The 16856-nt window shown below is 35.2% G+C and overlaps 2 protein-coding genes across 2 annotated transcripts; both read right to left on the reverse strand.

Annotated features, from left to right (window-relative positions):
* Nucleotides 1-2227: 2227 nt before the first annotated feature.
* LOC143915178 (uncharacterized) lies at nucleotides 2228-5192 on the reverse strand. The gene has a single exon (XM_077435659.1). The coding sequence runs from the start codon at nucleotides 5117-5119 to the stop codon at nucleotides 2654-2656; it is 2466 nt and encodes an 821-aa protein (XP_077291785.1). The 5' UTR covers nucleotides 5120-5192; the 3' UTR covers nucleotides 2228-2653.
* A 2253-nt stretch (nucleotides 5193-7445) lies between these two features.
* LOC143915806 (uncharacterized) lies at nucleotides 7446-14892 on the reverse strand. Its single transcript, XM_077436622.1, has 13 exons — nucleotides 14794-14892; nucleotides 14542-14693; nucleotides 12228-14430; nucleotides 11300-11489; nucleotides 11135-11222; nucleotides 10815-11064; nucleotides 10495-10575; nucleotides 10145-10421; nucleotides 9845-10066; nucleotides 9550-9770; nucleotides 9177-9406; nucleotides 7723-7873; nucleotides 7446-7635 (listed from the first exon to the last, which is right to left on the reverse strand). The coding sequence occupies exons 1-13, from the start codon at nucleotides 14890-14892 to the stop codon at nucleotides 7579-7581; spliced, it is 4221 nt and encodes a 1406-aa protein (XP_077292748.1). The 3' UTR covers nucleotides 7446-7578.
* Between the last annotated feature and the right edge of the window lie 1964 nt (nucleotides 14893-16856).

Below are 16856 nucleotides of genomic sequence, written 5' to 3' on the forward strand. Positions count from 1 at the left end.
TAATATCTACAAAATAATCAAGAAAATTCAAACAATCGTTAAATTTTTCAAAAATTCACCAGTTGGGAATTCAGTTTTACAAAACTATGTCAAAGAGACGCGAAGGGCCGAATTACAGTTGGTAATCGATTGTAAGACTCGATGGAATACTATAGAGACTATGGTAAACCGATTTATTGAAATAGAAGATGCTGTGGTGAAATCATTAGCTGATTTGAATGCGAATTATTTGTGGATATCGGAGAATGATAAACCAATATCATTACATTTATTAAAAGTGTTAAAACCGGTCACTATCGCAGTAGAGGCCCTAAGTCGTAAAGATGCAAATCTTTTAACCGCCGAGGGTGTTTTACAATTTTTATTTAATGCTTTAGAAAAAAATAACTCCGATATTAGCATAGAACTCCTAAACGAAATTAAGACGCAAATATCCAAAAGACGAGTCACCCCCATAATATCATTATTAAAATTTTTACAAGATCCTAATTCTTTAGATATACCTATACAATCGGATTATGTTTTTCAAGTTGGTTCAAAAAATGAAATTATAAGAACTGCCAAGGCAATGTTAAAACGACTCTTTCTGAATACGAGAGCTGACACAAATACGGAAATACCGATGGTAAATGATAATAATGAATCTGATGGAGATATCATATAGACGATAGTCTAGAAGAACAACTGAAAAAATCCATCCTCCAAAGCTTAACTCCAAAGTCATCCCAATTAATTGATGATGACTTTCGAACATTAACGAAGGAAATAAATATATATGAAGCAATGGGAAAATTAACAGATAACTTGAAAATTTTTACAGAAGCACTAACTACGATAAGACCGACTTCTACACAAAATGAACGAAATTTTTCGGTATCCGGTAATTTTGTTTCGAAAAGAAGAACATCCTTATCTGACAAATCCATAGATTGCTTGTGTTTTTTAAAAAGTATTTTTTTAAAATCTGAATAGTTGCTATCATCAAAGATGTTTATTTATTTGTGTATTTGTTTATTTATTTCATACATATTAATCAATTTTGGTCAGTATTTTAATATGAATTGATGTCCAGTATTTTTATTTGTTGATCAGTGAATCTTTTGGTCACAAAAACGCGGGCAAAACCGGGTAGCAACACTAGGAATTTTATAAAATTCTTTGTTGCATATTTTTATTTTTTTGTTTTCATGCCTTCTATAATATTTTTTTTATGTTCTATTGTATCTCGTTTATATCTTTCAATAAACCCCTAATATACTATAGTCCTTTCGATTTTTGTATTTTGTCGATTTTATCTGCTAAAAAAACGATTCACTATATAAAAAAAAAATTCTCGAGAATCTCGAGAAATAAAAAAAATAAATCTCGAATTCTCGAGATTCAAATATTCCGAGAAAATGAGATTCTCGAATCTCGAGAATCAAAAAAAGTCGAGAAATCACAACCTCTACGTAGATGTAAGATACTTTTCAAATGTTTTCATTTCTCGATAATGAGTTTTACATATGTTTTCGCCATGGCAACTATTAAATTACCCAGCGTCACCTAAGCTGTGGAATTCTTATATTCTTGGAGTCGTCGCTTTTTGGCCGGAGTCGCAGTCATTAAAAATTCGAGTGTCTCCGACTCCACGTTCAAATCGTACTCATTTCTTTACTTGAATGACTCACCAATACTCAATGTATTTTTTATTATACAACATCAATTAATCAAGCACACTCGTCTAACAGATTGCTCCTAAGCGAATTAAGAAAGGACAAAAGGAAAAAAGTACATGAAATTTTACAATTAAAATTACTTAAATAAAGAAAAGATAAATAAATAAAACATGACATATAAAAAAAGAATTCTTAATAAATTCATAATTAAATAAACTAACTCAACCTTTCTAAATGGTCGCGACTTCCGTAACTCAGGAAGTGGTTCAGAGATGTGACAAATGTCAATGGCATCATCCAGTGAATTTAAGAAATGGAGGCCACGAGGAATGGAAGAATAACTAAAAGCCACAGTTCTAGCCAGAGGAGTGTGAAAAAGGGGACGATGGCGGGTCCATATCACACTGTCCGGAGCATGAAGGCCCATATCTGAGTATTTCTATCTTTGTCTTTTTCACATGTTTAGGTAAAATCGGGGAAAGGCCCGTTATTTGCTGAATGTGTATATTTTATTCGTTTCATATATGTATGTATTCATAAATAAAAAATTCAAAATATTGAATGAAGTAATTAAAAGCTAATGATTTACATTGGCTTACTTTATATTCGGCACCCTGTATTAGTACTCGAGAAATATTTGAAAATTTACAGTCATGTTTGTAACAACTTCACAAACTCGTTATAAATATATATTTGTTTATTTGGCCATAGTAAATATAACTCGTAATTCATTGTTTGGTTTATTAAAGGTTCAATGTATGTATCTAAGGTTAATGGTATTTATAGAGTTCCAAAATTTTCAATTACATTTGATGTCATTGACACAAGTTTAATATTTTGAAACAGCAAATATTGTGTATTGTATTGTTGATATTTCAACTCATCATTTTTGTGTATTTTTTTTATGGAGAAATGAAATGAAAGCAAATTAACAAATTAATCAGTCTTTTATTTTAATACAAATCATAAATATACATGTCGTTAAGATTATCGCATTAACTACCGTCATCAACAACCATTTTTACAGCATCAGTATCCTCACAGAAAACTAAAACGTTAACCGTTTTCCCCTTATACACCTGCACAGGTGGGTCGATTAAATGGTACATATTGTTTATAAAAGAATCGATGTGATCGGTGCTCATTTCCTCGCCATCAGGGACCAACTGTATCTTGTAATAAGACTGGATGGCGTCTACGTGTCCGTCGGACGTTGCCGTCACCTTCACCGTTGAGCTGAACCGAGACTCGGCGCAGTCTTCGTAGACGCAGCCCTCGTCGGAGAGATACGACTTCTCGAATTCGTCCGATGGCGGGAACGAGTTGTGGGTCACTTGATAGCAATTCATCAGCTCGGCAATTTTGTATCTGGTGCTTTTCGATTTGTTGGCCCAAATTGAACGGATGTGTTTGATCTTTTCTATGTCGTCAGTTACGTTCGTGACCGTGTTCGAGTTGTGCTTGGAGAAGACCGGGTGAGTTCCGGTCCGGTGCCAAACGTTCGACTCTATCAAACTGTCGATGGATGCGTTCAGATCTATCCGCTTTGACGAAGTCTCGTCTTCTTTACACTGCTGATGGTCCACATCGGTTAAATTTTCGTCGTATACTCTATTAAATTCGTTTAAATACTTTGAATTTACTAGTCTGACGTACATCTTTATTCTGTGCGGTACGACCGTTCCATTAGTTTGTAACGAGCCTTCTTGATGTAAACTGGCCATCGATATAGTCTTAGCGTAGAGGGTACCCATAGGACGTATGAAATTATTGACGATCATTTCATATTTGTCGTTTTCGTTCAACGTCATGTCGTCGTCGTATACGAACTTGTCAAACTCTATATTATTATATTCGGCGAGTTTTTCCAACAACGACCCGACTGCCGCATTGGTGTACGTCAGTTTTGCGATTCCTCTCACCAACAACAACATACCGACTATAGGAATCGGCGTATTATCCAAAACCGAAATATGCTCGAACAAATAATATAACTGCATTAAATGAAGACACGAGAAACTAACAGTAGTGATCATATTATTAACGTATTCGGTATCGTTCAAAATCCGTACAATATCTCCGTGAACCGGAAAATCCACACCGCTTTGGTAGTTTTGGTACACCATGTAAATGATTCCTCTCACCCATACTATATCGACGGATATATCTTGGTCGCGGCGACAATCCAAAGCCGACACGGTGTGGAAGATTGCCGCGTCCCAAGCGGTGCATCGCTCGGCACTCCTCGGATCGCTCGTTATAGACACACCTTCGCACAAGATCAGATCGAACCACATGGCGTAAGCGTCCACCTTACAGTCCTGCCGAGCGGTCAGTCGGATCGTTTGCTCCAGCGTGCTCCCCAGAACGCTCCTGATCGAGTCCGGGTCTTGGAAGTCGAATCGGACGATTTCGACGGGCTCCGTCACATACTTGACGTCTTTGATGAGGGTGAGGTCTTCCGTGTCGTACGGCTCGTCGACGTCGCGGAATATATTGATGTTGTTGAACTTCAAAAGTGTGAACAGTCGATTCTCCTCGGTGCGGACCACCCGGAACTTCTTGGCTAGCGTTATGCTTTCCACCCCGCAGATGTACACCACGGCGGCCTTCGGTACTATCTTTCCTTTGGGAATGAGGAGACGGTCCCACGCGTCCAGGATGCTCTCCAGCGCGTTCTCCCCGAAGAGTCCGGCGTCGAATATCTCAGTGACGACGGCCGAGAATCTGCGCCGGTCGTCGTCGTCGTCCACCTCCAGGTTGGTCGACAGGTCTTTGCGGACCACAATGTTGTCGAAGCAGTTGAGGTCGACGGCCTCGCCGGCCACCCTGGTGAGCGCGTCGTTGGAGTCGCAGGCGATGACAGTGCAGGTGTGGCCGCAGGCGTCCGCCGCGTAGAAGGAGAGCAGTCCACTGCCGCAGCCGACGTCCAGCACCACATCGTCCGGCTCGAGGACCGCTTCGATGGCTCGCCTGTAGGAGAGGTTGCGGCGCCGGTCGTTGAGCATGCGAAAGTGCCAGCGGTCGACGAGCAGGTGTTTGGTGACGTTGACGTACTTCTCGGCCTGCGCGAAGGCCGGGTCGATGCGGAGCGACTTCTGCAGGAATCCGCAGGCCTCGGCCAGGTGTCCGGCGCGCAGGACGCTGCGGCCCACCTGGTAGAGCACGAAGCTGCCCTCGGGGTAGACGCGCAGCGCGTGGCCGATCACCGCGTACAGCTCGTCGTGGCGGTTCGTCTCGAGCAGGAAGTGCGCCAGCTCGGACATGGTGAGCGCGAACTCCGACTCGAGCTTGTCGATGGTGTCCTTGCCGACGGAGCCCACGGCCGTCAGGTGGACGAACGCCGACACGTACATCTCGAACGCCTCCTCCCACGAGCCGACCTCCGCGTGCTTCCGCGCCGTCTCTAGGATCGCCACGGGATGGCAGTGGCGAGACACCATCACGCTCTCCGACTCCATGGCGCCGACTGACACCGCCGACTGACTGACAGACGTCAAAAACGGCACGTGGCTCGGTCTCTCCCCTCCCTTCGATTGTGGCCAACACGGCGCGTTTCGCGGCCACTGTTATTTTCATCAGCTGGCAATTGGAGGGTTCGGTGATTACTAGTCAAATGTGAACCGGTCGCTCTAGATCGGTCACACGCATAGATGTGTAAGATCGCCAATTTAGTAGTCGGCGGTCATCAGTGTATACTGAAAAGGGTTCGGTGATTATTGGTCACAAAGCGCTCCCCCAAAAGTCACTAAAATCTCTATAACGGAACATCTGGCAGCCGAAAAGTCCATCATACTAACGAAAACTCGAGTTCCAAATATTTCGCATTCGCGGTTTTCATAGCAAAAATTGTCTTTGTGACTGTAAGACAGGGAAGGTATGTTGACCGTATCCCGGTCTAACGAAACACGTGTTGTGTAGTTTGAAAGAGGATATTTATTTTCGTTCAATTGGTACAATGGTTATCGTATGTACGGAGAGGTCTCTTCGGAGAAGTGATCTGTTTGAACTACAGAGGCTCACTCTGCCGGTGGAGGTTGCTGCGTTGCTTTATAAACGTTTTGGGTTGAAGTGTGTCGTGTGCACATCTTTTGTTCTTGGTACTCGCGCTGCCCTAGTTATGCTGCGAGCGTGGTTTTATGGGTTCATACGCCTGGACGTAGTTCGTGGTTTTTATGGGTTCAGTGAGTTCTTCCTTTGTTTCCAAGACACGTGTATAGAAACACGTGTCGACCTTTTGACGAGGCGAGCGTGTGCCATGCGTTAATGACTTTCCTGGATATGTGTCGCAGTGACCTGATGAGATCATTTCAGTTGTACTATATGCCTACAGATGTATAATACATAGATCCACCCTCACTCTTTAAGGTCTATTCATACCTAGTCAGCAGGTATCCGGCCGTACGAAAAGTATTCTTTGGTACATTTTGTATGGGTATATTCATACCAACCGTCACGTTTACGCCACGGCAGGCTTACAGCAGTACCCGACGTTTCCTGTTCATACCTTACAACAATATCCGTCAACGTATCGTATCCGTTTTTTTGGCCATCGTGGAAATATACACGCGAATTACGTGCCATGAGGCTACCGCTTTGCTGTTTTGGACCAATTATCGATAGTGACAGTTGACAGCTGTTCAATCTTTCGATATGGTTTTAGCGCAAATATTTAAAAAAAATTTGTCCATCATCCACAAGCTCCTTATACAGTGTCCAAAACTCTCCTTCGGTTTTTCTATTTTTTAACATGGGATGCACATCAAAACGCCTCCGTGCTTTTTTATTGCCTTCTTGAGCTTCTTCTTCCAACAAAAACGCGATTATACATCATTTTTCGTTCGATAAACGCCGAAACATTTTTGCTGACTTGTATTCTGACGCGTAACTACGAATGCACGTGTATGCATTCATATTGTAAGTACTCGAAAATACGACGTAAGCGATATTGCACCGTATCGTCATGGCCTGTAATGTATAAGTAAGCCGATTTTGCCTTGCACTCGATCAAAGTGATGTAAGCGTGACGTGACCGCGATGTGTAGGTAGATATGAATAGAAATGTAATAAAATAACATATTTTAAACGCAGTCGTGCAGTGCTATTAAGTATGAACAGACCTTTATACTGGTCTCCCTTTACATACATGGCGCATGCACACTTTCTCTCAGTAGGTAGTAGGGTTTCTATATACCCGGACTATTTCAATTCCCGGGATACGGGACGGAACCCGGAATCATTCCCGGGATTCCCGGGATCCCGAGACACGTGTAAAAAACATTTTTTATTAATAAAAAAAATATCTATAATAAATACTGATATGAACCTTGTAAAAAATGGCAACAAATTAAATGGCCAGCATTTTAGTCAATTTCGGTAAGTATATAAATTAATTTTCGGCCAGGATTTTATTACAAAATGGTCAGTTTTATAAATATCAGGATAAATAACAAATGGATGGTATAAAAATCTTATGTACATGTGATAAGTACATACATTTTTTTTTCAACATTTCCTTACATTTGAAAAATATCTTTTATTAACATTAGGCAATTTGAGTATAGAATGTAATATTAAAATTGTTGAATATTGTTCAGACAGTTCCAAAATTGAATAACTAAGAAAGGCTAAGTTTAGTCATGTTTGTAAAACTTTAAGTACATAATAGTGCATTTTTTTTCAAGAATTTTTGTATTTATATTTTATTGTAGATTGCCTTAATTCTAAGTATATTTTATTTGAAAGTAGTAATCAATTAAATTTTATTTATTAAAGAAAAATGGTCATGAAATAAATTTGTCATTTATTACAAAAATTTCGTTGTGATAAATTCACATCGTTTGATATAAATCTTTATTACATTCATAAACAAAAATAAATTAAATATAACATTAAAACACAATTTTTTTTTTTTGATAATTCAATTAACTTCCATTTCTTGCTTATCGAAGGAAGACGGTGTAACAGATCGACATTTCTGAAATTAAATGTAGTCGAATATTAAAATTTTTGTACATATGTACATATTATACTTTTATTTGTCTTTTTATTAAATGTTGTTTACCTCTCTGTAGTCACTTTCAGCTAATACAACTCCTTCTCTCGCACAAATTCCGTGAACGGATTGTTCTTCATCATGTATCAACTTATAAACGTCGGAACTCTTCAAGTGGTCTAATGTCACCGGCGGTTTTGCATATTTCATAAAATTAACTCTAAAATAAGCATACTATCTATTAACAAAATTGCATTTTTCATTAGACTAAAATTAAAATTTCATTTAAAAATTCGACCTCAAAAGTTTTGCAAATCTTTACAATTTGTTTGTATAATAGAAACTATTAATCACACTTTCTTTTTATTTACAGAATGATTTAAACTATGAATACACATACATACATATATTATTAATATTTAACCAATGACGTACAATGTGCATATCTCTGTTCACTTACCGACTACCTTTTATAACGGGAACCATATGGCAATTAGATTCTCTGAAAATACCCAATTTATTCATATACATACTTTGTACTAATATTTAATGGGTGCATTTTTTTAAAATAATTTTGGGATATTTTACAACATACAATGATTTTACCTATAAATTCGAGTATACTGTTGTTTACTCCATGGCCATATAGCGTTCCAGTGTTGAATCTTTGTATAGCATAATTATCAAAATAATACGGGATTAGTTACAAAGTTGAGTAGTGATAAACATACATAGAACAGAAAATTTTAAACACAATAATTAATAATCTAATTTTACCTTTTCTTGAGTTATTTACAAAACGTTTATTTGCATTAACTGTGGACTGATAAGATTAGCTATATTTGTATGCAAGAAATAAACATAAGTTAATCGAAATAAATAAACAACCTTTCATTTACTATTTAAGTATGACTTACAAAATACATATAACAATTACAAAAGAAATGAAGTCGAATTTTTATAATGAATCATATATCTATATATATATATATAAACTAAATAATATATATATTTATAATTAAAATACTCAAATAAAATTATATTTTATAAAAAAATATTAATTTTATTTCAAATCAATGAATAATTTATTCAATGGAATGTATTTTAAATGTGAAATAAAAATGAATTGTGATACCTTTCATCGTATGGAGGGTAGATGTATTCGATATGATTCCTAAAATGAAATTTAAGTTTAGAAACATATTATAGATAGTCTGCATTCATTCATATATTTTTGTAGAGAAAGTACTAGAATCTAAAAAACTCAGTTAAAAAAAAAATGTACACAGGCTTTGAATAATACTAATGTATAGTATGAAAATGTTTAAAAATAACACAATTTTTAAATCTACATATGTTGATATCAGGTTGAGCTTATGTTCATACTAAATACTGCACCTTTTTATTTGATTATATTGAATATCTTTTATGAGACGCATAAATTATTTACGAAATGTGAACTGAAATTTATTACAGTACATACATATGTACATATGTACAATAATTGTATATTTTGTATATACCCCAAAGCTTTCCCCATGATGACTTCGGCTTGTCCGCTCATTGTTTCTGCTATAAAAGCATCAGAGAATGCATCGCGTGGACCTCTCCAGCGACGTCCACCCGGAAGGACTATCGGCCTCTCTTGAGGGGTCAGTGGACCAAATGCCGGTCGTGGTCTTCCGACTCTTCCACTAGGCCGCTGCTTCACTTGACGCATTACATGCTCCTCGGTCAATTCATCAATTAAATCCTATATTACAAATGAACTGATTGTTTATTTACAATGTGTGTATTTTACTATCTTTGCATACATATATACATATATTGTAATTTTATCATTCCACAGTTTATAATATTATTAAATGCAGATATATTTATTTTTAGAAAGCGAACCTTTCGCAATTTATGTATACTCTGTCCTTCTACAACTTTTCCATTTTGTTCCATTTGCATTTCATTAGTTTCTTGGTTTATTTCTTCATATTTTTCCATTACTCCATTTTGAACTGTAGTCGATTCATAGTTATTATTTTCACCATTTTCAACGATGCCTTCGTTAGTTGTGCTGTCATCGTATTCAATTTGATCAACATCAGTTGATGACACAGCTTCATCTGCAACTTAAACATATTTTTTCTCAGGATAAAGTTGATCTCCAAAAAACAGTATAATAGAATATATTATTTACCTTCGGCAGATGCTTCACAACCATTTTCAACATTTTTTTCGACTCGAGTCTCTTCCTGAGATTGAATGCATTCAAATTCCTCCGTTGTTGTTTTAGTAACCATTTGACTTATTTTTTTAGTGACGAGATCAAGAGTTTGTTGAATTGTAGCTGGCAACGCAGATAAAGCAATTAACTGTTGTTGAACTTTAGCGAGTTGTTCTTCAACGGTCAAATTTTCATCTGAAAACATCCATATTTATATCACTAAAAAAGTTTATAAAAGCAAACTGAATGCAAGAAAATTGATGTTTAATTTACCGTTAGATTCTACAGTGTCACAGACAGTTTCATGTAACATGGCGCGTTCCATAGTTTCTTCGACAACGCTTTCTTCTTCTTGTTGTTCTTCGATTTGGTTGTCTGTTTCAACTGCAATATTTTCTTCAATTACTTCAATTTTTTGTGGGCTAGGTATGGGTATTCCAGTATCTTCCAAATCCGGAAACGAAGAATCAGCCAAGTATTCAGGAGCCTCAAAGTATTGAGGCACTGGCTCTGGAATTAAAATTGGAACTTCCGGAACTAAAAATAATCCCTGAAAGTAATTAAATAAATATACAGTCTGCTAAAATATAAGTAAAAAAAATATGTATATATGTATATATTACTTCTGTGAGAATGCTTGAAGTTTGCTCTGTTGTACTTCCTTTTCTATCTTGTTTCTTAATGTTCACTCTATAAGGCGGATCCTGTAATGAATTTAAGTTGGTTTCAGATTATTGTACCTCCTTTCACCGACAGCGAACAGTTAATGCTTATATTTGCTGCATTTACCAGACCATTTATCTACGAATAATGTTGGCAAAATCTCATTGCCAAATTTTTAAAATTGGTTTCAATGAAAACTAATCAATACATTGGCAGTCATTCAATAAAAATCTGAATATATAAAAAGAAACGTCTACATAAATCAACATCAGGAACTTACCTGAAACTCTAACCTCTCTGCATCCCTCTTGCAAAACGGAACTGGTCCCTTAGGCTTTTGCAAAAACGTCGTCCATTTCTTCCTGCCTTCTTGTAATCGTTCAGCCTTGATTCTCAAATTCTCTTCATTCAACGCTTTGAAAACCTCAGAATCCCTCAAGAAGCCAACTATCGGCACCATATCTTTAACCTCGGTTGTGTTTATCTCATCGTCAGGGCGATTCATATGTGAAGCCAAAACTTTCGTTAGTCTTAAAACAGAAAGTATATATGAAATAATCTTAAGGAATTTTAATCTTAAAACAAAGAATTTCAAATTACCCCATGACGTGTTGTTCCCGGCTCATATTGGCATCTCCGGATATAATTGCAGATATTTCGTTGTCAGTTAATCCAGGTTTACCTAAATCTGAAACAGTCAATGAGAATCCATGTCGTTTCTTATTATGAGTACTATTTAATAACATACGTGTATTATAAAATTACCTTCTTGTTCGTCGTTTGTAACACTGTCTAAATTGCTTGCAATGTTTAATATTTGCCGATCGTTATTAACGGTAGCGAAATTTCGTATTGGCTCTGACATTGTTTTTACTTGCAATGGAGCTTCTTCGATAACCGATGATGTTTCGGAATTCGAATACACCATCATCTCTTGATTTAACTCGGTCCGTTCCTAAAATTTTAATTATTTTTTCTGATCGTACATTGGAATCTTACATGTAATCGATTATGTTGGATGATTATTATACATATGTACATAATAAATTATTAGATATTATTATGCATGATGCGAAAATGTAAGAAAATAAAAAATTTGATCAATAAAACCACTCTAAATTTTCAATAATTACATAATATTGAAAGCAATAATTCTATTTAAAAAAAATGGTATGAAAAAGATAGACCTTTAATATGTTAAATTGTAATGTTTTTCCGGAGCTAAATTCAAAAATAGTGCAGACAAGTATTGAAAGGTTCACACATTTTGCTCTATTTTATTTTTATATGTAAACTTACTCTATAATTATTAAAAAATATAACAAATTTTCAGTATTTATTTACACTTCTGGATTACATACATTTCAATGTAACAAATATCTGGGTCTATAACAGTAATGATAAATATACAACGACTTATACAATATACAACGAAGTAATGAATTCATTCATTTCTGAATAAAATATTTTGTTGCATTTGATAGCAATGACGATCGTGAAGTTGCAAGTTAACTTTTGGATCGGTGTTATTTCAAAACACAGCGGAGAGAATTAAAGTAAAAAGCAATAAGCACGGGAAATAAGTCATGATAGAAGCTCGTCGTACTAAAAACGTTATATTCCTAGCAAGTAGATATGATAAAAAAGTGATTGTTTAACTATGAATAATGGTAGAGAGTTCATAACGAGTTACCTTTGTTGATGTAAGGACTGTTTTATGCACTCCCTCTTGGCTGTTTGCAAAACTACGTGAGCTGGCGTAATTATAAGCAGAAGCAGGTATGTCATTGGTAAAATCATTGCCAGAAGCAGGAATAGAACTAAACATTGTATTTGCGTTGCCAAGGACAGCATTTGTGTTGTTTGTCGCGGTTTCAGAAAGCACGCTGGTACTATTACTATATTCGGAATTTACCATTTCACTATGGGACATGTTAGTAGTACAAGTGGTAGCTGCGTTAGAGAAGCTTTCCGTGTTAGTAAGCGTTGACTTAATATCAGCTATGTTAGTAATGACTCCTTCAGTGTTTGAAATTATGGATTTTGTTGTGTTTTCAGTACTTTCACTATTGTATGGTTGTTTGGCATTGATAGAGACTTTTTCAGCTTCAGCGATTTTAGTTTCTTCCATATTAGACGCCATAAGAGACTTTTTCCTTCTGTTAAGAACGACTGATGCGATTTGATCATCGCCTGAACTTTTCATGATGATTCCGCTTTTATTATTGTCGTTAGATTCGATGCCATCTTTATTGACGGTACGTTCGATTTGAACATCGCCAATTGTGAAAATTGGTCTTCTGACTATAGATAGGTCTTCGTGCTCCTCTGGTTTTGGAATTTCTTCAACTTTGGGACCCTCTTCTGGACAATCAGATAGTTTTCCTTTGATTTTAATGTCTAATCTGAACATGTACTCATCGGTGTTTGGAGTCTGCGGTACGCTTGATGAAATTTTTGTGTCCCATCCAGGACTCATTACATTCTCTACGTCTTTAACGATTAATTCCTTATCTTTTGTGGATGTTTCAGATGACACATTAACTACTTCAGTGTTTAACTTTGATTCCACTTGTGTAGTTTCAATTGCTTCGCTGCTTTGCATGATCTTTGTATTGATTGCTGTACTATTTTTTTCATCGATATCAGCCAACCATTCCAAAGGATCTTTACCATTGACAGTAACATCAACTCCAGTGGCTGTTTGAATATTTCCAATGACTTCTTTTAGCACTTGTTCTGTATGACAACTTTGTGACATTTCACTCTTTACTTCTTTTAGCTCGGAGGCATGCTTTTCATCCTTAATTTTTATTTCTTCTTTCTTACTAGACACTTTTGTTTCATTTTGTTCCCTAACGCTTAGCACTTTCTCTTGTGTTTTTGACAAACACATACAAACAGGACTGCAGGATCTGGAACACTTAGGTGAGTCTTCATTTGTGATCATTTGGGTCAAAGCTACCATTACGTCTGTCAAATGTATGAAAAATGTCTTCAATAGTAGATCGGTTTGGGATTTTGTTTGTAATTTGACTGCCTCACACGGCACGGAGAAACATTTGTGTTTCATATTTTTTGATAATGCTTTGAAAGCGTCAACCGTTCCCATGTTAGAGCCTTCGAAGGACTGGATTCCATTGATTTTGGCTTGTTGAGATAAAGTGTTAGCAGCTTTAATGGCTTCCACCTTCACATCTTCTAAGGACACCTCTTTTGATTGATCGTATATTTCGTTTATAGTCTTCTTTTCTTCAATTTTCGTAGATTGAACTTCGCTAAGCACAGCCTCCTTTTTTACTACAGAGCTTTCGGTTAATTTTGATTCGCTTATTGATTTGTTTTCTTCGGTTGTGATAGTTTGAGATTCCTCTTTTATTGAGTTTTCAACCGATGCAGATTTTTTTTCCACATTGTTAATATTTAATCCGGGATTGCTAAGTTCACATGCACCATTTGTAGAACAATTTGTTTCCACTGTTTCAACAGAATTATGTTCAATAATACCATTTTGTACAATTTCAACAGATTTTATCATATTTTCATCAACAATTTCCTTTGCAGATTGTTCTATTTCTTTAATATCAATGTTTTCACTTTGTTGAATGCACATGGTGTTAGTACTTTCTTTTATAGACATGTTTGTTTGCTTGGAGGAAAACTCCTTCCATTCTTTCTGTTTGATAGTTTGGAAATCTTTGGAAAAAATCAACGGATTCTCTAATGGGGTTATGTCGGAAAAAGTTTTACTGGAGAATGGTTTATAAAGAGTGGGAGTTTTAGTACCATGGTCGGGTACCTGATTGATATCATTGGTGAGTGTAGAAGGTTCTGATAATAAAAGGGGCTCAGGTGCAAAGTCATTTGTTGGTAGTTCAGTAAGGTTGCTCGTATTTCTGAAAATCATACCAAGCCGTTTAGATATAGCCTAATTATTAAAATTTTGATTCAGTGAAACTACAAGAAGGTAAACATACAATCATTCATCAATACTCAATTGTATGTACCTGAATACTGTAGCAATAAAATCATTTCCTGCATATAAAATAACTTCGTGCGCCTCGTCATGACTCAAACACGACGTGTCGATGCCATTTATCTTGGCTAGTATATCGTGCTCTCTCAAACCCATTTGCTCTGCTATACTCCCTTCTGATACCTATAATAGAAATAGATCACAATTTCATTTTTGAACTTTTATTGAAAATTTTTATTAGAAATATGTAACATTTTTATATTTGCTATGATTTATTACTCACCTTGACTACAGTTAATGGCATATTACAATCATTACCACCAGTTAGTCGAAACCCCCATGGAGTGTTGTCAAATTTCGAAAATTTCAACTCTAAAGCCATCGCAAATTATATTTGCGTTCTACGTTAATGTTAACTAAATTGTAAAAATAAACTGTATTAATCATTTTTGCATTTTAATTAATTGTCTTATCTATACACAGTAGATTCCTGTTAAATGGAACACATTGAGGCTGACCCAATTTTGCGAAAGTCTAACAAAATAATTTAATAGTTACATAAAATAATAGCCCATTTACCGGAATCTTCTGTGTATTCTAAATAAAGTATAAGGTGTACTTGTACTTATACTTATACTTATACTTATACTTGTATAAGGTGACCATTTTTTCCAAATTCAAAACCAGGACATTTTTTTCCAAAAGCATATTTCTAAATATTTCAATTATTTAAAACGTAGATTAAAGAATCATGGACGCAAATTTATGAAAAAATGAATTAATTTTCTTGAATTCTCTTATAAAATTCTACACAAGACTGGTTAAAATTATACTAATTGATTAGCAAACATTTTAAGATTTCAATATTCACTTTCGTTTTATTACTGCATTATATATAGTTCATCAAAGTAAAAAATCCTTCGGCTGGTGCATTTGTCCTGATAAATGGAAACAACATTTAACTAATTTGACAATATTTTTGTAGGAGACATAATTTTCGCCGAATAATTTGTATATTTATCCATCCATTAGATAGAAAAATTCCATTACATAAAAAAGTGTACTGGTTTTATATCACGACTTACCAGGACAGATAACCAAAAAACCAGCACTGTCCTGGTAAAATCAGTAAGAATGGTCACCTTATACTAGTAGTAGTAATTATCTTGTGGAAAACTTTTATAAAGCATGTGTTGTATATATTTTCATGATACAATAATTTAGTTATATCATATTCTATTAATTAATGTTTTTATTTTTATTTTATTGCTATTGGAGGAGTAACAAAAATAATGACACAAATCATATTATAATTTTTACATTAATTACACTGTTCGACACGAAAAATGGTTCAGAGACGAGATATGACTTTTCTTATAGATCTATGCCCAGTAAACACGAATCTGGTAATAAAAATGTTGATTGGCTCGAGATTCGGAGATATATGTGTTTTTTAAATCGTGTGAATTTTCTATATTTTGGTGTTGTTCGGTCGAATATGATTTTTTATGAATATGGTCTAAATATGATTTTTCTAAGTGGAATTTTATTTAATTCTCATATAAAGACAGTTTAATATATTATCCCTATTAATTCAATTCAGATTTGTGTAAATACGAATAAATAATAGTACGAGATGTTAACTCGCAATTTTACCGATTTAAAATTCAGCACACTTCCAATTAACCCTTTTAAACGAAAAGAAAAAATTATGTGGCTAGAACACTATCCTAATAAACATGTTTCAATAGAAAATTCTCAATATAAAATAGTATTAACAGTGGGAAAAAATCCCAAGGGAAAATACGTACTTTTGACTTTTGATTTGAACTGGATGACTACTTAGAGAGATTTGAAAGCTGAAAAGTACTACAAATATAAGATAAAATACCCGACTATAGATTCCAATATTCATTTTGAACAGAAAATTGACAGATTTTGATACATTGACCGAACAACACTAAGATATAGAAAAATCGCGCGATTTAAAAAACACATATATCTACGAATCTCGAGCCAATCGACATTTTTTATTACCAGATTCGTGTTCACTGGGCATAGATCTATAAGAAAAGTCATATCTCGTCTCTGAACCAAAAAAAAGTCGTCATTTGTCGAACAGTGTTATTATATATGTATATGTGTGTACTTTTAATCTTCGGAAACCATTTGATTTACACTTACACTTTTTAATAATAGTATCAAAAATTAATTAATATACTTGACACAATATTTAACAATTTCATATGAATTAAAAATCAACGATTACAATCCAAACTGTACACTTGATTATTCACACTATTTTATTGCGTTTTAAAAATCGTAAATTGATTTCATTAGGCATAT

The sequence above is a fragment of the Arctopsyche grandis genome, chromosome 8 (genome assembly GCF_051622035.1).
Source record: "Arctopsyche grandis isolate Sample6627 chromosome 8, ASM5162203v2, whole genome shotgun sequence".
NCBI lineage: Eukaryota > Metazoa > Arthropoda > Insecta > Trichoptera > Hydropsychidae > Arctopsyche > Arctopsyche grandis.